Consider the following 27,158-nt stretch of genomic DNA (forward strand, 5'->3'; position numbering starts at 1 on the left):
GCTGCTCAGGGCCTATGATACTACTGTACGTGCCGTTTGGTTGTTCTGCTTGAGTTTGTGTGCGTTCTCTTCAGCTTCCTCGGTTCAAAAACTGTTGGCTTCCTTAAACCTGTCTCAACAAGTCATTCCAGGTTTGGAATGATTGTAACTGGCTACCCTCCTTATCAGTACGGTGAGGAGTTGACATTCCTACATGTTGATGAAGCGTAGATGCAGGTACCTCCCACTTCTGTTCCACAGCAAATCCTGATGATGAGGCTAAAACCTGGAAGGCAGGTTCAACAGTCACAAGGTGTCCGCTTCTCTGCAGCCATGACTGTACGTACGTTTTGAGCTGAGGCATAAAGCTTCTGAAGGCTTGGTTTTTGTGTGTCTGCCTCAAACGCGTCTGTCGTGTGTTCTTCATTTCCAGGAACTCTTTAACAAAGCAGTAGAGGAGGTGAAGGTGCTGAAAACACGACCCAACAGCAGAGAATTGACTGCACTCTATGGTTTATACAAGCAGGCCACGGTTGGGGATGTTGATACAGGTGAGTGCCTGCAAGTTTGAAAATGTTTGTTTCAAAAGACAAACACCGTTAGGGATATCTGGTGTTTCTGTACTCCTCGCTGGGCGTGGTTGAGGGTTGAAAGAAGCTGGACAGGTTGGGTGTCATTGTGCAAATGATGAAAAAACTGATAACTTTACATAGATGTTTATTCAGTTCAAATTTCATGAAAATGTTCTTTAAGCATGAAGGTTCATAGTGCCGAATCAAAAGTTCCTTATGTCTTCCACCCAGATATTTACTGATTATTATTATATACATATATTTATTGTTTATTTCAGTCAGTGTCGAAAGCATGGGTGTTGGAAGTGTGTCCTACAGCCGGCTGGCCCATTAGGCAATATGGGCACATGCTAAGGGTGCCAAAAAATCAGGAAAAAATAGCCTTCAATATAATTATTTGTTGGCCGAAAAAATCTCTAAAGACTTAACCAGAACCAGAGGACGAGATCATATTTCACCTGTGCTCGCCTCACCGCTCCGGTTACCTGTAAAATTTACAATTGAGTTCAAAATTCTCCTTCTCACATATTAAGCACTACACAGCCAGGCGTCAGTATGGCATCTATATGAGTGTATCTATAAGAGCGTCGAGTGCAGGGGTGTCCAAACCTTTTCCACAGAGGGCCACATACTGATAAATGAAATGATGCAAGGGCCTCTTACTATTATTTTGTAAATGCTAAGACATATATATTTCAAGAAAAAAAATGCATCTCAGCTTTGTAATGTAGGGGATAAAGTGTATTATTAGTATGAACTTTGGCCTCTTTTTTTTTTCCCCCACCCTCATTTTTGCTGTTGTTTTTTCCCCTCAAAAAAGGTTTCAACTTACATTTTCTTTTTCTAATATTATGACTTTATTCCCCTAATATTTAGACTAAATATTCTCCTCAACCCAATTTTCCAAAAATTACAGCTTTATTTTGTTTTTTGTTTCTCATACGACTTTTTAAAAACCTTAAAAAGTCTTATATAATATATAAGTAGCCGCAACAAGTGAACAGATAACTTTTGTTATAGATATAGGCATCTTACCGCTGCGTTAGTTTATCCATAATTGGAATAATAAAGATGAAAGTTGCATCTCTCTGTGTAGTTTGAGACGTGATGTTCACCATTGCCGAGGGGGAGGAAGAGCGAATCAGGAGGGGAGCTTGACAGCTGTCTAGGAAGTGACGTTTATGCGAACGACCCAAACTACCTAATGGGCACCCCTGCTGTATGATAACCGAAAAACAAAAACTGGGGAAAATGTTGGCAAAATTTTAATTGAAAATCAAAGAATACGAAAACCAAGGTTAATATCCATCCATCCATCCATTTTCTATGCTGCTTCTCCTCATTGGGGTCGCGGGGGTATGCTGGAGCCTATCCCAGCTGACTTTGGGCGACAGGCGGGGTACACCCTGGACTGGTTGCCAGCCAATGGCAGGGCACATATAGACCACCAACCATTCACACTCACATTCATACCTATGGACAATTTAGAGTCGCCAATTAACCTAACATGCATGTTTTTTTGGAATGTGGGAGGAAACCGGAGTACCCGGAGTACATGCAAACTCCGCACAGAAAATGTCCCACAGAGATTCGAACCCTTCCCGATCGCCAGACTGTGACCACAACGTGTGTACCACTAGACCACCGTGCGGCCCGGTTAATAACTAATTAAACACTTGGCATTTTCTAAATACTGTATATTTTACATTTTCTAACTTTTTTACAAAATCACAATCGTCTATAAAAATATCAAAGTGGCCCCCCACCCCCGCATCTTTTTAATTTTTCTGTATGCAGCCCTGGGTGGAAAACGTTTGGACACCCCTGGTCTAAAGAGAATCAACTGGTTGTCCTTTGTCCACAGAACGTCCAGGGATACTCGACCTCCAGGGAAAAGTGAAATGGGATGCGTGGAATGCAAACAAAGGTCCCGCTTATTCACTTACAGAATGTGAGGTGTGCATACCCGCATAGACTGACTGGAGGTTGTGATCCCACAGGTCTGTCCAAGGATGAAGCCATGGCTGCCTATGTTGTTTTGGTGGAGAAGCTGAAGGCACAATATGGAATGTAGAATCATTTCTGTACTGTGATCTTCCACCCTGACACATTTGGAAAGATTATGTTTACAATTGCACACGCAAGTTGAAGCAACAATGGAGTCTCTAAAGTGCCACAAGTCTTACAAGACAATTTCCATTTTCTGGGCAGTTTGAGGTTTGAGCCTCAATTAGTTCACTTTACATGCTTAAAAATCTGTTTTGAAATGAAACTTCAACTTGGAGGTCAACCAGCGTCGTAATGCTGCTTGCCAGTCCTTATGAGCAATGCTCACCAATTGTAACATGATTTTTAAAATAAAATGAAACTTTGATGTTTCTTGTCAGCCTTGCTGAGAGCGTCTTTTGTCACATCACACAAACGGCGGCTCTTCAGCATTCTGCAATTGTGAGACAGCTTGAGATGTTTTCCCTTCAGCTTTTTTGTTTTTTTCCTAAATCCAATTTTAGCTCTTTTTAAAATACGCTCACATGGATGAGGTTGGGAATGGACGCAGTACATAGTTGGGTCCAGATGTATTTAAACCAGGCCTGCCCCCAGCCTTCACATTGGTCCTCCCCTAGGCAGCTGTGGTCATCACATCTCTAGGACGTAATTGACCCATTAAAAGCTATTTTTATATTATTTGACTAAGTTGAACCTGAGTTTATTTGCTGTGGACATCACAATTACATTGGACAGACCAGATACGTTGTTTGAGTGTTTTAGCACCTGTGCTAATTTGCAACACTTGTCCACAGTTCAGTTAGGTGCATGTTTTGTAGTAGTGTACATACGAATGCATGGTAAAACAAATTTCTAAAAAAACAAGCTAACAAAGTGTCCAGGCTGGAATTGAGCCTGTGTCCTCTGCTTTAAAAGGTAGCCGCTGTACTGTCAGTCAACATGATAAGGAGCGTGGCAGCTTACTCGTCTCTTTTTCTCTCTCCTGCCTCGGCCTGACATGGTGCTCTCTGCCTCACGGCATATGGCGATGCACATCCTTTGTGCGTTTGCAAGAATATACTTTTTTCACCTTTTTCACACCACTGTATGTGGCACCACTATGGGTTTGAAATCAAACAGACAAGAAGTGTAGACGTTCACCTTTTAATTTACGACGATTCACGCAAATGTGTTATTCACCATTTAGGAATTGCGGTCATACAGTGAGCTGTATCCGTGGGCTCCAGACTTCTGTCAGTCATTGCCTGCAAAGCATTGTCATCAAAGTATAATGCTTATATTTACAATTATGTCACCTTGTCCAAATGGTGGGACTTTGCATAAATTGCAAGTATATTTATTGTGGATGTCTTAACTGTGAATGTCGACAGTTCAATCCTGTTTGCTGTTTTACTTCAAGTCCATTGAAGGGCTGCATCCAGGAAAAAAAAAAAAATCACAAAAACGCTGTCTCTCAATTGTCCAAACTGACATGAGATATTTCAAACATACTGTCTAATCTTCTGTATAATCTACTTTAGTGTAATGTCAGTATTCATGACTGCATTGTGGACCAACCAGCTGTTTACTCTGCACAGGAATCTATAATGCATCAAGGTGCGCTGCTGCGTTCTCAAGGGGTCCTCTGGCTGTCAGGTGACCTGTAGAACAAGGCAGCAGGGAGAGCTGGGTGTGACGAGACCCACTCTGGCTGATGGAGCCTTGATGCTGCCGGCGCCGACTGGCAAGATGCCGGCTCAGCCTCCACCTCCTCCACCGCCTCCTTATCTCCTGCTGGACCTGCCAATGCATCCTCTGATTGAACACATGTACATCGGCCAACACCGTTGGTCGCATTGAACAGTTTGTACCTCTCCGTTCATGAAAGCGTAGAGGAGAGCCACCGCAAAACCCTTGGAATCATGAAGGAAAGGAAAGTCACCTTCCATACGTGTCATGCGTGATTTTACATGCACCTCCTTTTACCTGCATGGATGACAGAGCCAGCTCCACAAAGGTCCAGATCTTAAACATTAAGCTGCTGACTTCAACAGGCAAGAAAACAAACAGGACGTACTGCAGACCAAACAAGACCACCAGGAGAAAAGTGGATTTGATCAACTTCCTGGTGAAAAGAAAAAAATTTGATACAGTTCTTGATCTTGTTGTGCAGGAGAGTGTATGAGGCACCTAACACTTACTTATAGCGACTGAATTCATTCCTCTGTGCATCTGGCATCCTCAGTTTGCTTGCCAGGATCCTCAGAATACCCAAGAAGAAGAGAAGATTCATCTAAATAAACAAAAACACGAATCACCGCTGCTGGACCAGCGTCTTAAGGCACGGTATATCTTAAAAAGGAAGGAATGGTTTACAAAAATAGTTAGCAGAACTGGCACTCGGAGTATCCACCAAATCCACTCGTGTTTCCTTGTTTCCCAACAGCTGGGGGGAAAAAAACTTTAGTACGTCAGATGTACATGGAAGACTGAATGAAATTGATTCTTACCCTTCATCCTCATAAAAATACTTGGCACAACCCCAGGACACGATAACCATCAGCGGTAAGCCTGTGTGACACACAGTGTCTACTCACATAATATTTACAAGGCAAACAGTTCAAGAGTTTGACTCCCACCACAGGGTCTCATACCCCAGCTGAGTACGATGTACCAGGCCAGGTGCGTCTTCAGGGAGAAGAGGGAGCGGTTCACCAGGGTGAAGAGGAAGTGTCCCTCCACCAGCAGCCAGCTGTAGTTGGCCAGGATGGAGTAGTTGGACAACATAAGAGCGACTTTACACGACACCTGTCCAGCAGAGGAGATAAGGTGTTATTTTTGTTTATTTCACAGGCTGAGAAGAGTGCAAGTTTTTTCTCAATAACACCATTAATCAGTGATTGTACTGTCCTCAACAGTACCTGTCAACGCAAATGATGCTTTGCTGACACCTAGTGGCGTATTGTTATCATAATCCATTTTGCAGAACCCTCTTCCTGCCTGTTTGGGGGCGACAGACGAGGAAAACAGACACACATGCACGTGGCAATGTATTGAGGCCGGCAAAATTTTCATTTATTGTGTGATTAATTGGCCAATATTGACATAAAAATGAAATATCAGATCATATTGGTATCCGTTCTCCTGCCAATAATGATACAGGTGCACGAGTGAGACCTCATTAAACCGCCCTGTGTGCCATTGCGCAACAAGCTCAGTACAGTAATCCCTCATTTATCGCCGTTAATTGGTTCCAGACCTGACTGTGACAAGTGAATTTCCATGTAGTAGGATTCCTTATTCATAAATCTAATATTTTCGTAGTTAGCGCGTAGTTACGACCTTCTTAATACGATTTTTTAAATATATTATTAGAACCCTGTACAAATGAAATAACACCTATAGTCACACTTACATAATAAGAGAAAATAAGAGATACATGTATTAGGCAAAAATAAAACATAGTATAGGCTCACACACGTTAGCATTGGGAAGAGTTGTTCCTTGGAATGTGGGAAGAAACCGGAGTACCCAGAGAAAACCCGGCCAACATGTGGCCAACATGCTAACCACTAGACCACCGTGCGGCCACTCATATTATTATGGAAAAAACTTTTTTTTGTAGCATTTCACCTATATTACAAAGCTGAAATGCAGTTTTTTCTTGAGCTACGGTACATATAACTTCTTAGCATATCTCTATGTGTTGGTTTACAAAATATCAAAGTGGGCCTTGCATCCTTTCATTTGTCAAAATGTGGCCCTCGGTGGAAAAGGTTTGGACACTATTTAGGTCCTAAATAGTAGCCCTAACTACAGTACTCATGAGAAACAGGTACCGCTGCATGCGCGTTTTCCAGCAGTCATAGTGCCAGTTTCCAGCATTATTTGGGTTCACAACAAGTAACATTCCAGTAGTTTCTCAATGCATATGTTCCTTATTGACTAGTATATTATCTCGTGTTTAAATAGAGAGTGGAAAAGTGGTACCGGGTAGTAGTCACAGTGGTAGAGCTCTTCGTTTGTAAACAGCAGCGAGTCTCGAAGGAAGATGAAGACTGCTTTCAGGATGAAGGAGGTGAACAGCTGGATGTGAATGTGGTTCCTGGTACAGCGCAGCTTCCTGAGCAAACACACACACACGCTCACAGCTCGAGAGCTATTGACAACATTGCAAGAGGCGGGTTCATGTTTCTCACCTAAACAGACATAAAATGGCAATGGCAACGATGAGAGAGACGAGCGAGAGCGCGTATCCGGTCGTATACATCAGCTTCACGTAGGAGAAATACAGATGGGAATGGGGTGACTGACAAAGGAAATGGGAACATCACTGTACAACATTCAATAACTGGGATGAATGACACATAATGAACGTGGATCCCAACCTCGGAAAGAAAGAGGAGGGTCTCATTGAAAGAGTAACCGCATGCATCTTCATGTGGAACGAGCAGGTCCGTCCAACCACTGGCTGTACAGTTGCGAAACACTGTGCCTACAAAATGTAGACTTTGTTTATTCATTTCATGGACACATACTGTGGATGCTTGTGTAAATTATTTATTTATATCAAGTCCTTGAAAACAAATAAGTGACAACCAAGGTACATGTAATATATGTATTTTACATGTGTGAATTACATCTCACCTTCTGCGTTGAACACCTCTGGACATGCCTGAGAGACTGTTTCCCCAACAGAAGCAGGAGGCCAACAATTCAGGTCATCCCACATTCCCTTACAGTGTACACTCTTGTTTTCTTGAGTGCAAAACAATACTCACAATTACAGATACAGATATTTTGAATTCCCATTTCAAACCAACAATGTAAAACATGCCACGGCCGCTAGATGTCATTAAAACACAGCATCAGAGTCCAGTCAGTTTCATTCGCGCATCTTTTCACAGTGGAGGCACCGCGGCTTGAGCCACGTCGAATTGATAATTAACAATAAAATGTTTAATTGAATTACTTTAATCAATCATATTGCTGACTTACCTTGTATGACGGGCGACTTGAATCGTTGTAGGTCTCTCATGCACTTTTCTTCTTCTTTCATAAGGTGAATGTGTGGATTGCAACCTGACAACGATTTTGCCTGCAAATGAAAAAAAGGCAATGACGCAACTTTTTCTTCGTGTTTTTAAAAACAATTTCCAGCATGCAACTCTTTGATCACCTGTGCTATCAGTAGCACCCCAACCAGCCCAGCTTTTTTCATTTTCAATTAATCAATTAAAACCTGAATATGGAACTAATGGTAAAGACAACCACGTACCCAGCCACTCACTGAAAGTTATTAAAGGACTTCTCGCAATTCTGCCTTCCTGACGTCAAAGCGAATTTCATAATTAGCATACCTGTTGTCTCAACTTTCAAAATAACACTGCCTGTGCATCACACGAATATGTAATCCACTAAGATACATGACTAAAATAAAGATGCTTACTTAATATTCATTCAGTAATTTATTAATGCCGTGACGTACCTGTTACGACAGAATACGTTATCTAACATTGAGTTAGATATGTTTTATTTTGAAATAAGACATTACGCTTCCGGTTTTATTTGACGCGTCATATGAACTTTACAGTCATCCGCCATTGGGCCACAACGCTTTTAAACTCCGCCCCTCAGCAAATAGACTGTCACTATGACAACAACATTGTTTGTGGGGTCCTCCAGTGAACAAAAAAGGTGGCAAAGGAAATGCCAGTCATATAAACAAGGAGTTTCTTTTTTTCCGAGAATTTAAATCAACAAATGGGGGAGTCAAAATGCCTGCGCAACATTCTTCAAACATCGTGAGAAAAGCATATGTTTCGAGTTGCTACTGTGAAGTCGACAGTATCATAACGACAGGCATAAAATGAACGTCGTTGTTCGAGGTAGACTGATGAGGTGCAGGAGATGACGGATGATAAAAAAAATATGGCCGTAAGAAGTTCAAATATAAGTTCGGAATTCAGTTTAAAAAAGTAAATTAGCTAAACAACGTGTGCACTTAGAAGACACAGGACCGAACTTTATTGTTTTTTTTCCTCATGAGATGGTGAACCTGTTAAAATGGCGCCAGTGAGACCAGGTAGACGGTAAAACGAAAGTTTCTGTTGTTAGTCTTTGCGCTAATACTACCAGTGTTCACAACTGACATGGCAAATTATGGTATTACAGCTATGGGTTTCGCTAATGTATGCAGTTCAATGACTTAATAATGAATGTACCAATTGCTCCATTCACTTTCTCACTTCTGCTTTGCTGCAGGTGTTTAAAATTAGCATACCTCTGGATCCTTTGCTGTCCTCCAGCCGCCTGTCACCTTTGTCGTTTGGCTGACCCTTGACCCCCTGGACAATGGCCGTCTCAACCCCAGTGATGTGTGCAGATACCCTCGGAAGTGGAGCACCTCTGCCTCTGAGGCAGCTGGTGGAGGAAGGAAGGAGTAGCGTCCCAAACCACCTATTGGAATCCAGTATGTATTAAGCACAGTGATTCATCGAAAATCTTTCGTGGTTTTCTGTGGGGGGTATATTCCGGGCCCGCCAGCAAATGCCGAAACACCGCGAGTAATCGATACGCCCATAATTCTATTTTTTCTTGACAATTTTTGACACCGCCTTCCAAACCCTCCTGCTAACTTGACGTTCTCCTCCAATTTCAGACCAACATTTGCAATTAAAGGGGCTGCTTTAATGATTAGATTAGATTTCCAGAACCCTCCCCATCACTCTTCGATTGTCATTGTTCACTCATGACACAATCCACATTTATTAAATGTATTTAAAACATATACTTTCGGTACTCGCCAATGAATGAATGATAATGCCAGATTATGAATAACCAGATAGGATCGGATTCGCGGATCGTTAACCTCGTTATAATCGTTACCCTGTTCGCCTTTAGTCCGGTCGTGGCTAGCTAGAGGTTATGCGGCTAGAAAAGGCCAGACTACGTAATCCACATTGCTTGCTTGTTGTACTTCCAGTCACGGTTTATGTTCATATTTTAACTTGCTGAAGGTTTTGAGGCCGAATTGCCTGTCGAATGAAGCTAGTGAACGCAACTGTGGTGCGTTCAAACACCACCGGAGAAACGAAACGAAAAAACATTGTCGGTGAAGCATGTATGATGTACATTTTACTTGTGTTATATGAATAATTGTAGACATATGGCGAATGAGATGTATTTTCTGCGGAAAAAAATTTGGACCGAAAATATTCACATTTGTGGATCACGCGAATGTGCAGGGATGCACTTTTTTCCACCATCCATACGTTTATTGTCTAAAAGGAAAATAAAATAAAAAAACGTTTTGAATCTGTTTATTTTTACCCAACGTAGAAGTCTATTTCAAAGAGAAGAGCAACAGCCTGATCGAAGTGGATCCTCCTGAAATTCACTTCACTGGCTTCAAGCTGGAGAAGGACTACGTGAAGAGTGTGGTGAGAAAAATACTGCTTTGATTTGGTGTTGCGCTGTAATTTATTCCATATTTCTTGGAATTATAGAATCCACTTGTTTGGTTTCAAAGAGAAATATGAATGAAGAACGGATTTCTCATCATGTATGCTTGATGAATGGTGGATGTAAGAATATCTAAATGGTTCTCTCAAGTGCACATGATGAATTGTAAATGAATCGTATTTCCCTCCTCCTTAGAAACTAATCAACATCTCATCGAGAGTGCTGAATATTCATATCATCCCCACCCAAACCAAGCATTTCCGCACAACCTACGCCAAAAAGGTACTCTTCTTAATTTGCCGAGCTCAGGAACTTTAAGTGTCAGCTTTGTTGTCACCAGTTTGTCTGATCTGACTTCTATCAAGTATCGGCTCATTCCTGGCCTCGCCTACACAGTGAAGGTCAGATTCTGTCCTCGCGAGTGGGTTCGTGTGTCTGACTGCATTCGGGTTCACTGCGAGGTGAGCATGCAACCACGATGACGGTAACAAGGATAATGCAGCTCAGTATCTTGCCTCCTTGTGCCTCCCTCTCATCCTCCACGTCTGCTCTCGGTCTGCACTTTTTAAGGCGGACCAGAACCTCTTAATTCCAGTTCATGCTTACCCCTCCATGGCTCATGTCCGCATCCCATCGCGCATCGACTTACCAGCTACCCCACTTGGACAGAGGTGTGTGTTTGTGTGCGTCAGAATTTCTCTTTGATGGTGCACTTCATCCGTACAGAAAGGTAATGGAATCTATACGTGTGGCCCTTCCTCTAGCGTGAGCCATGTCATTCCGCTGAGCTGCAGATCTCCCAGCGATTTGGAGTTCCATGTGCACCTGATTGAGCCGCACGAGGCCTTCTCCATCTGTCCACTCACCGGTAGGACCAACTCTGTGGAGTGCCCTCAGCCTTGTTTTTAAAAACTAGCCATCTTCAGAGCAGCTGTGCTGTGTTTTCTCGAAACGACTTGAGTGTCTGTTGTGTATTTAATAAATCCTAGCAGAGGAAGCCTGCGCTTTACACACATTAACTTTGCTCGGGCTCTGGGAACCATCAGCTGTTGATGTTGGAACTTTACCAGATTTGTTAACATGGGATTATTTGGAGTCTTTTTACAAGTCAGTGGTCACTTGTTGTGCCATACAAATAGGCAAATTACTTTATTGTGTGCATGTGCACAGTCCAGGGTGTAGTCTGCCTTTTGCTCAAAGTCTGCTGGGATAGGCTCCAGCTTCATATGAACGAATGCAAGGATGGATGCACAGTAATTCCTCATTTGCCGCAGTTAATTGGTTCCAGACCATGCTATGATAAGTGAATTTCCTTGAAGTAGAATTCCTTATTTATAAATTGAATACTTTCAAAGAGCATAGAAAACCTGTTTACTACCTTCTAAATTTGTTTTTTAACTAGGGATGTCTGATAATATCGGGCCACCGATATTATCGGCCCGATTTTGGCATAACAATTTAATTTTTAATATCGGTCGATATCTGTATCGGGTTTGTGCCTATAATGAAAACCGCTAATAAAAAAAACTGCTGTGTGTATACAGGCCTTTGTGCTCCCGTACTTGCCGTTGTTGAGGCATCCAATACGTGGAAATACTTTGTCACGTCCTGTGTTATCCCTCGCAGTCGGAACAAGGCTTGATATGTTGAAACCACGGGTGTGGGTGTCCCGCAGATACCACCAACGTTAGCTAACTCGTTAGCTTGTAGTGGCGCCGGCACGGTCTCTGTTGTCAGTCGACATTTTTACCCACGTCGAGGGTCACCAAATGATGCGATTCACAACGAGACAGGAGTCGAGGTAGGTGGCACCAATCAGTTTTACCCTCCACTCAACTCAACAACAAGCAACATTTCTTCAGCAATAGTTAAGTGGCTACAACAAGCTCATGACTCGGAAACGGACGTACACTTGGTAGATAGATAGATACTGTAGATAGATAGATAGATACTTTATTAATCTCCAAGAGAAATGTCTGAAACAATATTCTGGGTCACCACAATGTGTTAATTCCATGAGAGGAGATATTTGATGTTACACATATCGGCATCAGTATTGGTTGATATCGGAATTGGAAATTGAGAGTTGGACAATATCGGCATATTTGTTATCGGCAAAAAAGCCAATATCGGACATCCCTATTTTGAACATTATTAGAGCTCTTTAGACATTAAATACATTTAGTAGTTTAGTCACCTTCATACTCGTATTACCCAATATAGTCGAGATAATACGAGAAAATAAGACATTGAAGACATAAATAAGACACACGCCCGCGTGTGTTCTGGTGCCAGGGAAGCTGAGTGGGGAGTGGATAGGAAGTGATGTCTGGGATTTCGAGGGGAGTTTTAGCCTGTGTTAGGGAGTATAGTGCCTGTTGTGAGATAATTCAAACCTGCGATAAAAGCCTGTTGTTCCAACGATCAATTCTGGTGCTTGTGTGTCTCCTGGAATATTACAGTAACATCACTGACACCTACTGACCAGTGTAAAATACTACATATCACCACAGCATCTTTAAATGTGTCTTCGGAATGCCTTATATTTGTATTTTAGTTCATTATGCTTGAAAACGCTTAATTTAGGCAAAAACTATGCACAGTTTGCTTAAATGTGCATATTCTTGGACTAATAATGTTGTATTCAACCATGAAACGGTATGATTAATGAATTAATACATTTTTGAAAGATCATGAAAGAGTGAAGCCGTGAAATTCAAAGCGTGTAGTGGCGAGGGATTGCTGCGTATGGTCCATCCATCCATTTTCTATGCCGCTTGTTCTCACGAGGGTTGCGGGGGTATGCTGGACTTTGGGGCGACAGCCAGGGCACACTCTGGACTGGTCGCCAGACAATCGCAGGGCACATGTAGACAAACAACCATTCACACTCACATTCATACTTCTGGACAATTAAGAGTCTCCAATTAACCGAACATGCACGTGTTTGGAATGTATGAGGAAACCGGCATACCCGGAGAAACCCCACGCATGCACGGGGAGAACATGCAAACGCCACACAGAGATGGCCAAACAGAGATTTGAACCCAGATCTTCCGGATCTCCTGACTCTGTGGCCAACATACGTATTACTGCATATTGTTTTTTTCTAAAAATACATTTTTCATTTTCAGGTGTGATCCCAGCCAATGGTCAAGTGAAGATCACTGTTACCTTCAGACCCTGCCGCTATGAGACTAGTCATGTCACTGTCCGGCTGGTTGTCTCACAGTTTAACACGAAATCCTACCTCTGTACCATCACTGGATGCTCCGCCCCTCTCCTCGATCTCAGGTATTAATTTAGAGTGGAATTAACTTGGGCCACCAGAAACTCACAGCAGCAGGACTGATCTCGCCTTGCAGGACTTCATTGTGTTCCCATGAGAAAGAGCAGGCAATCCATCACATGCAGCCACGCCATCCACAATACTAGCTTCATGTTATCTCAGTCCGAATGTTAGTAATTTATTAGTAGCTGTTCCATTCAGACCAAGATGTGCAGCACATGAACCAAATACTAGAAAAGAAATACATGTTGGGACAATTTTTTATTCTTTAATCAATCCTTGGCTACCTCCACCTCACTGTATGGTGATGGTAATCTTACTCTGGACAGTGCTAGCTTTATTTTTAATATTTATTCCACCTGTGCGGTATAGGAAGCTGGATCGTCAAGGCACGTCTGCTAAAAGTAAAGGGTCTTTACCAGCTATCCAGGTGTCTCCTCGGATTAAAACACAAAGTCCAGTCAAACAAATGTCCACCAAGGATGGCATCAAAGCAAAGGTAATACATGACAGGATTCCCTATTTTTGGAATTATGGTTTGTGTGCATATTGGTTCCATTCAGTTACAGCTGCCTGTCACTGATTCCTTTGATTAATTTACTATTTACTTATATCCTTGTATTTAAATGTGCTTCTCTCTCTTGCTGCTACAACACACTCTTTATCCTCTAGCCAAAACCAAAACCTCTGGTGGATCCTTCCACCCATGCAGGGGTGGCAAAGATGCTGCAGAAGGACATCAGCAAACTTTGCGCTGAACACCCGAGTCAGGGTATGGGCACTCGAATGAAGCGTGCGTCACTTAACTGCACTTGCTGTTGTGTCATACCATGGGACCTACAGTATTGTGTTGTGGAACCTCAGTATGACGAAGCCTAAGTCACTTGTCTTTTGTGCTTGTTAGGTGTGCTGAACAGGCAGAAGAAGGAGGCTCTCTTCTTGAAAAAAGTTCAACAAAATGTTAAAGAAGAGCGAACCAATCGCCTGCGCGTGTAGGTTGAACCATAATCCCCCTCTTGGTGGCTTTAATTTCAAACCATATACAGTGTTCCTTCGTTTATCACAGGGGATAGGTTCCCAAAATAGCCCACAATAAGTGAAATCCGCGAAGTAGCCAACTTTATTTGTTTGCAATTATTATATTATTATTTTTAAGTTCATTATATATTATTATATTTTTAAGGCTGTAAAACCCCCTCACTATACTTTTCTCAGACAGGCATTAACATTTTCTCACATTTCTCTCTTGTTTAAACACTCTCAAAGTTAAAATTTTGTTTGAATTTTTATGATCAACCCACTAGGTTGGAAACAAGAAATGATTAAGTGACTCACGCGTATTCACTCCTCTGACCGTGCCTCGTCGTTTTTGTATCCTTGTTAAAACATATTGCTCCTGCCGTCGCCCTCCTTGTCCTACTCTTTGAATTGAAGATTCATTTAGGCGTATAGCTTCTTCTTCTATTGTCTATTGGCAGTTAGCAAGCAGCTCACACAGTTAGCTGGTTTGCCAGCCACTATTGACCACAACAGGAAACGTTACAAAGGAGATTGACAATGGACTACAGCCTCTACTACAGGTTCTCTCTTAGCCAGTAAGGACTGTTGTGGCTCTATATTTAGCTAGCTATTGTCTACTGTGGGTTCTTAATATGCTCGTACAGGCACGTAAACACATACTGAGACAAGTGGAGCTGCACATGTCTTCAACATGAGTATACAACACCCTCTACTGCTCGCGTTAGTAAATACAATAACAAACACATAAAACAGAGCACAGAATAGAACACTGCACACAGTACAGTTGACCTTCATGCAGTTAGCGTAGGATCAAATCCTGCTCAGTGATTGTCAGTCACTGCTCAGTCCGACACTTTAGCATCTTGTGGAAAGTCTTCTCCAATCGGTTGGCTCTATTACAACTGGAAGGTTTTTCCATTTTTACTTCCTGTTGGTGTCATGGAGAGCTGTCCCTATACCTTTGTCCATGTCATCCATTGCAATATCTCCACCAGACAAGTCCATCGGGGTAAAGACCCAGTGACGGAGGCAACCAGGTGCCAGGTGCTGAAGGAAAGAGAGGCTGCATTACATCAGTACAAGGTAAGATTAAATGTACACACACCCACATGGGTTTTCAACATACCTGGATCTGTTAGGTTGAAACAATTGCTTTAGAGAAATATTTAAAATATTGTGACTGATTGTGTTATAGGTCAGGAAGGGAGAAGTAAGAAAGGAGGATGACTTCACCAGTGGACCACCAAAACTTTACTCTGTTCGGCTGATATGTGACGCTGGGCAGGTAAACACTGTAGTCATTGAACTGTGGAAATCAGCACAACAGTGGCCTGTTGCCATATCAACACATGCGTTTTTGGATCCTCCTCCAGACCCCCATGGGAGTCCCTTCCTTCCAGTTTCACCCCAGCTTTCAGTGGGAGCTTAAACAGAGGGCCCTAAAACTGTTTCAGCAGGCAGCACGCAAGGTAGACACACGAAAGCGCACACACATTTAGACTCCTGCAAAGCTACTAAGCATTTAGTTGAGCCACATGCTAAACGTAGAGCATGTTTCTTGGGTGCAGAGCATTTTAATTAAAGTGACAATAAAGAGAATAGCACTCAGCAGAGTACAGGCCTACCCCAGTGCCAAATATTACACTTTTGTAGATAACCCACCTCCTGCATACAGTATGACTAAATTTAGTCATTACGACTCATGCATTATTCAGTGAAGAAGAGACAAATGTCCTGGTTCACCATGTTTAAAGTGAAAATACATTCCTGTATTTGCACCTGAGCGCAAATTTCCACAGCACTTCATTCAGCATTTCTTTAGGGCTGCAACTACAGTAATGATTATTTTCTTAGTCGATTAATCTGGAGCTTGTTGTTTTGATTAATCGTGTAATCGATTAGGCCCTAGACCAGGGTTGTCCAAACGTTTTCTATCGAGGGCCATATAGTGAAAAATGAAAGGAGGCAAGGGCACCTTTGTTAATAAGTTTTTCAAGAAAAAAAAGCTGCATCTCAGCTTTGTGATAAAGGCGAAAAAGTGTATTGTTAGTATGATCTTTGCTCTTTTTTCAATTTTTGCTGTTGTTTTTTTTTTCTTTTTTTACATTTTTAAATATATTTCTTCTTAAATAATATTTGTAAATTTTCTTCTTTGTAATATTTTCTCTTTATTCCCATAATATTATTTTTCCCCAACTTAATTTTCCAAAAATTACAACTTAGTTTTGTTTGTGTCTCAGAATATTACAACTTAAAAAAAAAAAGTTTTCTTCAGTATTTCAACTCTATGCCACTAAAATGACATTTTTTCTCATTAAATTTATTGTCATAAAATTGCGTCTGTTTTTCTCACTAGAAAACTACTTTTTTCTCTAAATATTTTGACTTTATACTTGTAAAATTACAGCTGTTTTTTCCATTTCTTCAGTTTTTTTTGTTTTAAATAATTTCTTCTTGTAAATTTTCTTCTCATAATATTACGACTTTTAAAAAATTTATTTTTTCTTTAATATTTCACGTCTATGCTACTAAAATGGCATTATTTTTCTTCATAATATTCAGTTTATTCTCATAAAATTGTGGCTTTTTTTGTTAGAATACAACTTTTTTCTCGTAGTATTTTATACATTACACTTTCAGTGTTTTTTTTTTTCATTTCTGTTATTTCTTAGCTTTCATTTTCCAACAGTTCCGACTTTCTTCTTGTAAATTTAGTTCTGATAATATTATGACTTTATTCACATAATATTTGGACTTTATTCCTTCCCATAATGTTATAATTTTTCCACAACCTAATTTTACCAAAATTACTACTTTGTTTTGTTTGTTTCTGATAACATTGCGGAAAAAATAATGTATTTTTTTTAAAATTGTTCAACTTTATGCTACTAAAATTACTTTATTTCTCCTCATAATTTTATGACGTTATTTTTGTAACATTACAACTTTTCTCCTTAGATTTTTTTCCTCTTAATTTTCTGACTTGTAAAATTACTGCTAATTATTCAGTTTTTGCTGCTGTGGATTTTTTTTGGTTTTGGTTTTGGTTTGGTTTATAATTTTAGAATGTGACACGGGCCAATAAAAAAACAACCCTGGGCCGCGAATGGACCAAATCAATATGGTAATAGATCTGCTTTCATGGATGACTAATGAAATTAGAAAAAAATCACATTTGAGAGGCTGAGATCAGCGGATATTTACATTTTTACATCAAAAAACGATTAATCGAATTCCAAAATAGTTGTTGATTAATGGGATACTTGATCAATCATTGATTAGCTGCTGTAGCTCTACATTTCTTGATTGCAGAACTATGAAAAAGGTTGAGGAAACCCTCTGATTAAACCCGCGCTCTGCTCCCTACTCAGGTTGTGATGCAGTGTCGCATGAAGCGGACACTGTCCTTGTGGACTAAACTACCAGATGCTGCAGCAAGCTCACTCTCGACACAGAAAGGTCTTTTTTTATCACCCTTGAGTTCTTCCTCGAAGCACATAACAGCTATTTGTGGGATTTTGTGCATTGGTTCATGATGCGAATGTGACCCTTTTCGTCAGACGACTGTAGAAGTTAACTTCTGTCATTTCACATTTGTCTCAGTAGAAGACGAGGAGGCATGTGTGATGAAGATCCCCTCAGACAGAATCTTTCCTTCTTCCTTTCCACTTTGCGCAGATGACGATGATTCGCTGGTTTGTATATTCTGTTACTGAAAACAGAAACTCGTCTGTTTACACTTCAGACATACCTGCATCGCATGACACACACAATCCAATGCAGGAGTCATAAAATATAAAATCTGCCTTCAAGTAGTTAATAACAGGAATTTTACATTTTGGCTCTTATTGTGTAGTTTGCAGATGAGGTAGCATATTTTTTATCAGAACATGATTACACAAAAAATACATTTTTTTTCATAAATTTCTCTGAATGACAACATGAGTGACAAAACTCATGCAAATGCAGTGGGATGTAAAATGTGGTGCTGACAATTAGGATCATTTAGCGTTGCCATTTTATAGTTACCGTGAATTCCCGCGTGTAAGCCGCACCCACTAAATTTAGAGGAAAAAAACATTTGAGGACCAGGCAGTTCTTTATTTGACACTCAACTAGCTTGTCAACCCATTGGAAGGTCAGTAGGAGGTCATTATATATAAGAGTATAACAATACAACAGTCTGACTGACAGTGTCATCCTACAAATAACACTAAACTCATCACACAGCGACTTAACACTCAAAAGGTATACCTGATAAATATACAAACATGTACCAATAGGACTTTAAAATGGAAAAAAAAAACAACTCTTTAAGTTTTCCCATAATGCATTTCGTCTGAGCAGAGCATTTAATTGGAAGAAAATCAGCACAGAAAATGGTGGATGGCGCTGCAGTGCTCTCGCTGGCCACCAGAGGGAGGCTGACGTCATTGTAGCGCCCCCAATGAATGCGTTGCTCAGATGCAATGCCTTATGGGAAAACTTGAAAAAAGTTGTTTTTTTTTGCATTTTAAACTTGTATTGGTACATGTTTGTGTCTTTCTCAGGTATACCTTTTGAGTGTTAAGTTGCTGTGTGATGACTTTATTGTTATTTGTAAGATGACACCGTGAGTCAGACTGTTATATTGTTATACTGTTATATATAATGACCTAAGCCGATTTCCAGTGGGTTGACAAGCTCGTTGTGAGTGCACTGATAGCATGTGATTGGCTCCTGCCAAAGAAAGAACTATCGTTTCCTCACTGACTCGCAAGTGGCACAGTATTAAAACAATTAGTAGTAGTTCTGAAGTAAAGCAGATTTCGCGAGATTAAAATTGAGCCATAAATTAGCCGCACCGCTGTATAAGGGTTCAATGTTTAAGAATAAAGTAGCGGCTTATACACCAGAATTTACGGTAGTTTTTTTGCAGCTCATGAAGGTGTACCTAATGTAGTGGACAGTTATTGTTGAAATACTAGTATTGAGGGCATGTCTGGCACTGTGTCCTTCTTCCCAAGTAACAGATAACCTTTAAATGTCCTGCAGAGTGAAGTGTTATGCATTTGTTTGTGCAAATGGCGTCTGCTTGATATTTGCAGGCTCTTGACTTCACTGCTGTTCCTGTGGATGCCGTTGATGTGAGAGTGACAACGCACGTTCCGGCCTTCAAGCTCCAAGTAGGTGCCGTTACCTTCTCGTTTCAGCACTCACATCTCCTCTGCAACACATTTCATGTTCTCTTTCAAGTAATTAGTGCACTTGAACAGATTTGTATTATTCTTTGTTCTTGTTAGGTTCCTCTGTACTACAAGATTATGGAATACCAGCCTGTGTCAGCCTGGGAGGCCTTTAATTCCTTCATCCCCACTACCTTAGCCCGGCCACTTCGCACTGAAGACCCTGTAAAGTTACTACTCATAAAGATTAACCAGTGTCATTCATGCATACTGTATCAACTATCTACCTATTATTTCTTCATTTTTTTCACCCCAAGGAAGATGGCTCTCAGTCCCCCACACCAGGGGAGGAGGAAGAGCAAGATGCCAACGACCTTAACTTCACTTTCCCGAGTGTTCTCCTTAAACCCGTTCACGCACACCCACTCAGGATCTTTGTAAGGCTCCTTTTCATATTCATCAATCATTGATGGATGATTATTAAGAGTGCAGATAAGCACTTGGGTATAGATTATTCTCTTTCATATGTTTTCATTGTGTGCTGTAGAACCCTGCTCCTGGCCTCCAGTCGTACAAACCCACCCCTAAATACCTTGAAAGTGATGTGGACTTCCATCTCTGCCCGCTTCCTCGGTAAATGTCTACACCACCCTTACTTAATGTGTGCTTGTTGATTATGTTAACTATATAGTCTTTGAACTGTAATGTGTAGTTATTCAACCGCTGAGGGCTACACAAGTGGGATGGAGTCACAAACTTTGCACACACAGCCTCTTGAACCAAAGGTAACTGAATTACTATTGTCTTTTGTCGTCCGCCAGTGAAGCTATCGAAGTTAAACCGTCATTAATACATCACTGCTGAGCTGTCTTTTTTTGCACCAGGGAGCGATCACTGGATTGAAGACATGGGACAAATTTGACTTAATCACGGCAACATGTTTGTCCAAACATGCTGCCTCGACAACCAACATCCTAAATGGGTAAGTGCAATTAGGGCCTTTCAGTCATTCACTCATGAACAAAAATGGGGCACAGGATAACCTTCCAGCGAACGTAACACAGCCGTGGACAACAATAGAGTATCCCATTCTTCTTGGCATGTGTCTCTTTATTACAAGTAATATGTTTTGTTTGAGAAAAGGCATATTTTATTTTTCTGTCTTATCACCCATACCAGTCAACCCTCCCGTTTTCCCCAGCATACTCCCGTACTCCCGTACTCTGTGAAACGATGTCCTTAGCCCTCTTCAGATGCTAGCACATAATGGTATGTTCAAGCAGAGTCCTTTTATGCAGACGTCCTTCCATATGCTCAACTCCTGATTTCACATAGCCTTGGGTATCTGTGCATGTGAGAGACAGCCTTCGCCTCTCATTTTAGATTGATGCACATCCTATATAGTAGCAGCCCTCTTTGTAGAAGTTAGACATTTTCTCTAGAAGCTGTCCAGGTTGTATTGTATCTCTTGTATCTATTTTGAGAGCCAGCGGCAGATTTTCCCTTGACAGTGCCGCATACATTTATTCAAATAAGGATTTCAGGAAAAGTTCAGAGTTCCTAAGATAGTCCATCACGAAGGGAAAAAAGGTAAACCAACAACCAAAAACTGCACCTGTCCTCTCGTCGAGTGGAGCCGAGTCCTCCAAACTAAAACCAAAGTTAAAATATTGCTGGAACTTGGATATGCTCATGAAAATTGAAAATGTAAAACAAAAAATGGCCTCACAACAAAAAACTGAACCTCGTTTATGACAGCAGAAAATGCTTGCCAGCACCAAGCAACTGAAGACTTTAAAATGTCTGACTTACTATCAACTCATCTTAGACAAGAAATGGAGGCAAAACATTTGCTTGTCGTCCTCAAAATCTAAACTTGCGCAAAACATTGCTGGAGAACAACAGGGAAGCGACTGAAAATTCTTACTCAATATCGAGGTACCACATTAACCTCACACATTAACCTAAAGCAACTGCAATATAACTGTCTTGTATAATCGGCTCTTAACCTTTATAATGTCACCTTGGGTCCAACATCTGTGCAGCTGGTGGTAACGTAATGGTGAAAACCGGAAGTCAGGCGGACTAGGTCAATGTTTCCCACACTTTGGACAGTCGTGTACCCCTTCAGACATCAGAATCCATGTACCCCCACCCTTGCACACTTACAAAACGTACGACACTGGTCAAAAGTTTTAGAACACCCCAATTTGTCCAGTTTTTTATTGAAATTCAAGTCGTTCAAGTCCAATGAATAGCTTGAAATGGTACAAAGGTAAGTGGTGACGTGCCAGAGGTTAAAAAAAAAGGTAAGCTTACCCAAAACTGAAAAATAACGTGTATTTCAAAATTATACAAAAAGGCCTGTTTCAGGGACCACAAAATGTGTCAACAATTTCAAGCTGTTCTGCGGAAATGGTGGTTGATAAATACTTGGAAGTTGGTGCAGCTAATTCCCACAGGTGTTCCAAGGTGTTCCAAGTTCTGGAGTAGGGGAGACCGGGGACAGTTGCAACACTTTTACTCTCAATTACTCAGAGACTATTCAGACTAGGCACACCAAATTTTTACATAGCAAAGCTACATCTGTCTGCTAAATACCCATAGCATTTAAAGATGGCTACATATAACATATCAATCACAATATCTATTTGAATAAAAAAATTCAGACGTTGCAACTGACCCCAAACCTGGGGACAGTTGCAACACCAATCAGGGACGGTTGCAACATATCAAAAAACAGTAAACTTCACCAAAATTTTCTGCTTTTTTTTTTTTTTTAAATAACCACAGTATACAATACTTAAGTATTTAATAAGTTTAGTTTTGTGTAAAACATAGGCCTACTTTAAGTCAATGTACAAATGTTACGGAAGCTATAAAAACTCAATATTTCAGTTTGGGACAAAAAGAATAGAATAATTTGGAGTGCAAAAAACATTTATTAAACGTGAACAAACAGTGAACAGTTTTAGTGAACCAAATTCACATTGTTTTAAAACTCCAGTGAATATAAAGTTTGATTTTTAAGTTTTGTTAAAGGCACACAAATGCTTAAAAAATAAAACTGCAACACTCGCCTCTTCCCCAACAAATCTGCTGTCTTGTGAACTATTCCAGCAGCTTCTGAACAATTCTGCAGAACCCAGAACATTTCTGCTAACTCACAGCAAAAAAAACAGACATCTTCTTCCTTTTCAGAGTCTGATTCTTCTCTCTTCTTCTTTTTTTTTGCCTTCCTCTGTTCAGATTTTGTATTATTTTGTTTATCATTAGCATTAATTTCTTATTATGATTCCCTATTCTGCCCATCATGAGCAGTAAAATATATTAATTGAGCCTAGTGTGGTCTATTTTGATATTAGCATGGGGACAGTTGCAACAGTTCCAACCGTCCCCATAGTATCAGTCACGACAAAACACCATGTGCCAACTAGCCACAGTGACATTGACAAATGTAAGCAATGTTGCTGAATAGTCAACAAAACAGTGATTCAAATCAGGTAGGTTTGGAGTAATTCATACAAAATATTAGGATAGTATGACAAAAATACAGCTCGTGAAAAAAGCTACTTTCATACCTCCAAAACAACTTTGTCTTGATAGAAGCTGGACCAGATGCGCAATAAGGCCACTTTCTTCTTGGCGAGTAGAGGGTCTAACTGAGCATGTGCAGTATGAGTGTCATCACTCTAGCATGTTACTGATTAGACAAATAAGGCTTGTTGCAACCGTCCCCTGTTGCAACTGTCCCCAGTCTCCCCTACTTACTACCTCCTCTGTCTACATAAAAACAGTGTTCGGAACACACTGTGGTGCTATACCACTCGTGAAGATCAGTTGAACAGCATCGTACTGAAGAAAGTAATGTGTTGCTACAAAAATGGCAATAAAGAAGGGAATTAACAATGGAAGAGAGACAGACCATCTTAACACTTAAGATGTAGGTTTTTCCTCCAAAGAAACTGGAGCGTTCTAAAAACTTTGACCGGTAGTGTAAACCTTTTTTTTTTTAATCTTCATTAACTTGAAATACTGAACATGATTAATTAATTTTATAGTATGTAAGTTATGTGGTTCAAAAAGTTGTATTTAGCATGGTCCAATTTTGATAAAGTTTTACATGAGCACTGATAAATTGATAAGTATTTGTCCTACATATCTTTTATCTCAGCTGGATGTTTGGATCCTTATGTTTGAATAGGTTGAACTTTGAAACTTTACTTGTGTCCACTCGCAATCGCTATGATTTAATTCTGCATATTAATTTCATACCAAATTAAAAGGGAAAGTTTCACAAACGTGCTAAAGCAGTATCCAAAGAACAAAAATACAAACAACCAGCGATAAAGCCTCATTTTCGGGGGAATCCCCACTCTCTCATCCACATTGACAGGTTTTCACGGTGCGGAGATTGGAACACCAATATAAATTACATCTTCCAGATGTAATTTATCTTTATTATAATTCTTTATGTAATTTATCTTAAACACTCTTCATGCACAACATAATCATCAAACGTACTTGTTCATATGCCTCACACAGACCAATGGAGAACTTTCATGCTGTCTCCTTCCCGCTTTCAGCTCTGACTGTGCACTGTGAGGTGCTCAGGCGCACTCGTAATTGTGAGTGTTAGGTTTATTCACGTATCACCTATGACAATTGGGAACCTAGGCTGTAGGTCATGTGGTTGCAACCCAGCAATACTAGCACCCTCCTAGCCTCAACCCCAAGACATTTTTCATTGCATAGAGGGAGGATTCTGGTGGAATTTTTCCTAATTTACTGGAAAAATGTCCCTTATTTTCAAATGCAAACGTTTGCAGGTATGTTAACAGCACCCATTAGGAACTGCAAGACTGCCGTTGGCAGTAGCGGTTCTGGCTTGAATGGCGCCCTGGGCGGACTGAAGCTGTGCTGCCCCCAAACCCCCAACCCCCATTTTTACAAAAAAATATATGTATATTAAGTTATACATCACCACAAAAACCTACAAAACATACAGTATTAATAAATAGGCAAAAATATATTAAACACAACACAAATAGAATGGAGAATTATTTTTTTGCAGTGCACATGTCCTTCAAGTACAACCCCTCTCAGCCCCCCTTCCCTCCACATCGACACACTCCCACAACTGTTTTTTTTTTTCCAATTGCAGAAAGGTGCTCCAGAATATTTCACAAACACCCCATAAAATGCATTTGACTTCAATCCACAGTTACACAATTAAAACCCTTGTCAAGAAAACAAATGAACAGCAGTTAGTCTATAGCCACCAAGTAACGTTAGCCTATTTGATCATATACAGTACATTCCATAACGTGGCGTACATAAGGTGGTGCTTTAGCTCCATGCCTTTTATCTTTGGCCCATAGCTGCAACCACCACTGGCCATTTGTATCCAAACACTACCTCAAAGTGCTAGTGCAGCACAGGCACCCAGCTGTTGACAATGGTAGACTTACAAAATGCATACCAAACTGTACTGAAATGAACTCTACTGCTTCAGAAACAAGGTTGACTGATAAATGACTTCTTCTCGGAAATGCTGCTGGAGAAAAGTACACGTAAAGAGGCTAAAAGTAAAACTTTGGCTTGGCAGTGCTTTAATTCACTTTAGCCCTCAAAGTGCTTTCAGGCAAACGGTGTAGTTTTATCTTTGCTGTTCAAAAGCAGCTCTTAGACGTCCTTTCATCTAAGCAAGGCCGAGTGGATATCTGTCCTTCTCTGTTCTGTCACATATGGTCTGACTCTTAGGTGCATCAATCAGTGTCTGTGTGTGTGTGTGTGTGTGTGTGTGTGTGTGTGTGTGTGTGTGTCCTGCAGTTCGGCTGACTATAATAACGACATCCTTCCAGTCACATCACCTGCTGCTTTCACCCAACTTCCTGCCCATCTCCCAGGAGGCACGGACAAAAAGTAAGCACACTATTGATTGATCCTGTCAATGCCTTGTTTTTGTCAGCCTCCATGTAAAAAAACGATCTGCTTCTCTTTTCAAACCACGTATAACTGACTGCATGTAGGTGTGACTCAAACCTGACCCCGGAGATGATCAGGTCAGAATTTCTCTCTGGTCTTCAGTGACAACCTTCCCCAGGCAGAGCAGATGGTGAGCTGATGTGATTTATTGTATGAACAAGCCACTAAGACACACAGAGGTTTTTTAAGGGAAGGCCTTGAACGCTTATTTACACGATGAGAATACTTCCTGTACTATAAATAGGGTGAATGTTGAAGTCCAGGCATTCACATTAGAGCCGGTACATCCTGCAGTGTCTAATAGACACATTGTGCGTCTTACAGATAAACCAAACATGAAGTTAATGAATTGCAAATCTACCTGAAGCATCCGGACAGCAGGAGCACACTGCTGTTTTTATTGCTGTTCCACTTTTTTAGTTTATTTTTTGCTTTTGTTGCTGTAGTACAGACATTGTTGTACTGTTTGCTTGCTATGTTGCAACAAAAATTAGTATGGCGTGCATACGAATTGAGCAGGATATAAACCATGATAGCGTCTAGCTCTCCTGTAGTCCTCCTTAGCATTAAAGCGTCTTGTCGGGGTTCACACATAAGGGGGGGGGGGGTGGATGAGCAAAATAGAGCTGCTTGGAGCCCACTGAAAGGGCTTCTTATCCGTCACAACAAGACTGTTACGAGCCCACCCTCTCACACTTGTTGTTGAAAGGATTTCCATCAATAAAAATATCATTCCATAAGCGTAAGGGCTGATTTGTCATTTAAAAGCTGTATCAGCTTTGTACAGTATAGGACTGGCTGGCCCAATGATTGCCTGCTCTTACCCCTAGAGGGAGCTCCAACTCAGCTAGACACTCAAAAGAACAGCAAACAAAGGCTTGAATTGCTGTGGCATTTGCTTGGATTCACATGCTAAAACCTTTAGAAAAATTCCACTTCACAGAAGAGAGTGGAGGCGTTACAGAAGAAACCCATTGTATTATTAACAATCATGTAATCATATTTTTTCTTGTGTGCGTTTGTTTTGACCCGACGTGGACTGCAGTTGCATGTTTTATGAAAACCACAGCCATGACACACACTTAATAAGTCATAATAGTGCAATAATAGACATAAGGTAGGAAGTGATACAATGAGAGTCGGTCGGTATAATTAATTCACACAGCTGCCAGCATCTACTAATAATAGTCAATATTTTATGACACTTTGCTGTTAACCTCAACAGCGGAGCAGTGCACAAGCTCAGCACAGATCACAGCTTGTCGAAGCCAACCTACCAACCTTCTTTTTCCTTTCCTGATTGAAAACACAGGTGCACCAAGCGAAGACGAGCCTAATTATCCCAATTCATCTTACCCCCTCCATCCAAATCCTGTTCAGGGTCACACAGAAGCTGCAGTCAGTCAGTGAACACATCACAGGACTGACACATATTGACAGAGAGCCGTTCACGCTTAGTTTAATTTATACTCTCCAGTGAACGTAGTACTGTTGGAAAAATGTTAGGTTGTTGCATTTACAAAAGCAGTTTGTTTTCATGTGTACTATCTATGTACAGTGCCTGGCATAATAAGTCTTGTCGCTTATCAAAGTTATAGGAACAATAAATAACTTCACTTCACTAAAGCCTTGAGATTATGCTTATTACACCAAAATAAAGTCTTGTATTATTCATTGAGTATCATTTAATTCAGA

At 40.7% G+C, this 27,158-nt stretch overlaps 3 protein-coding genes across 18 annotated transcripts; 2 read left to right on the plus strand and 1 right to left on the minus strand.

The window, feature by feature from the left end:
- Positions 1-45: 45 nt before the first annotated feature.
- Positions 46-2,940, plus strand: LOC129186975 (acyl-CoA-binding protein-like). Its single transcript, XM_054785787.1, has 4 exons — positions 46-318; positions 413-530; positions 2,416-2,478; positions 2,552-2,940. Exons 1-4 carry the CDS (start codon positions 211-213, stop codon positions 2,623-2,625), a joined length of 363 nt encoding a protein of 120 aa, XP_054641762.1. The 5' UTR covers positions 46-210; the 3' UTR covers positions 2,626-2,940.
- Positions 2,941-3,103: 163 nt separating this feature from the next.
- cfap221 (cilia and flagella associated protein 221) lies at positions 3,104-27,078 on the plus strand. 16 transcript variants are annotated; one of them, XR_008572324.1, is made up of 26 exons: positions 3,104-5,102; positions 5,182-5,366; positions 8,802-9,009; positions 9,879-9,979; positions 10,197-10,283; positions 10,367-10,462; positions 10,572-10,672; positions 10,766-10,869; positions 13,136-13,295; positions 13,663-13,789; positions 13,963-14,062; positions 14,195-14,282; positions 15,306-15,393; positions 15,506-15,595; positions 15,684-15,779; positions 17,682-17,769; positions 17,914-18,005; positions 19,398-19,475; positions 19,593-19,700; positions 19,793-19,912; positions 20,023-20,108; positions 20,188-20,260; positions 20,360-20,457; positions 20,655-20,744; positions 25,308-25,400; positions 25,508-25,563. XR_008572324.1 is itself a non-coding variant. In XM_054785642.1 (26 exons), the coding sequence occupies exons 3-25, from the start codon at positions 8,892-8,894 to the stop codon at positions 25,566-25,568; spliced, it is 2,253 nt and encodes a 750-aa protein (XP_054641617.1). In that variant the 5' UTR covers positions 3,104-5,102; positions 5,182-5,366; positions 8,802-8,891; the 3' UTR covers positions 25,569-25,593; positions 26,689-27,078. The 16 variants fall into 16 exon arrangements, 13 of the variants coding, with proteins under 13 accessions (XP_054641617.1, XP_054641601.1, XP_054641681.1 ...); XM_054785642.1 differs by lacking the exon at positions 20,655-20,744 and adding an exon at positions 26,689-27,078 and having other exon boundaries at positions 25,508-25,593; XM_054785626.1 differs by lacking the exon at positions 20,655-20,744 and adding an exon at positions 26,776-27,078 and having other exon boundaries at positions 25,508-25,593.
- On the minus strand, positions 3,586-7,864 carry LOC129186967 (secretin receptor). The gene is made up of 13 exons (XM_054785774.1): positions 7,717-7,864; positions 7,536-7,635; positions 7,185-7,295; positions 6,926-7,032; positions 6,737-6,846; positions 6,528-6,660; positions 5,192-5,345; positions 5,048-5,108; positions 4,914-4,983; positions 4,739-4,830; positions 4,524-4,662; positions 4,409-4,450; positions 3,586-4,337 (listed from the first exon to the last, which is right to left on the minus strand). Exons 1-13 carry the CDS (start codon positions 7,756-7,758, stop codon positions 4,140-4,142), a joined length of 1,359 nt encoding a protein of 452 aa, XP_054641749.1. The 5' UTR covers positions 7,759-7,864; the 3' UTR covers positions 3,586-4,139.
- Positions 27,079-27,158: the final 80 nt, after the last annotated feature.

Source organism: Dunckerocampus dactyliophorus, chromosome 1 (genome assembly GCF_027744805.1).
Source record: "Dunckerocampus dactyliophorus isolate RoL2022-P2 chromosome 1, RoL_Ddac_1.1, whole genome shotgun sequence".
NCBI lineage: Eukaryota > Metazoa > Chordata > Actinopteri > Syngnathiformes > Syngnathidae > Dunckerocampus > Dunckerocampus dactyliophorus.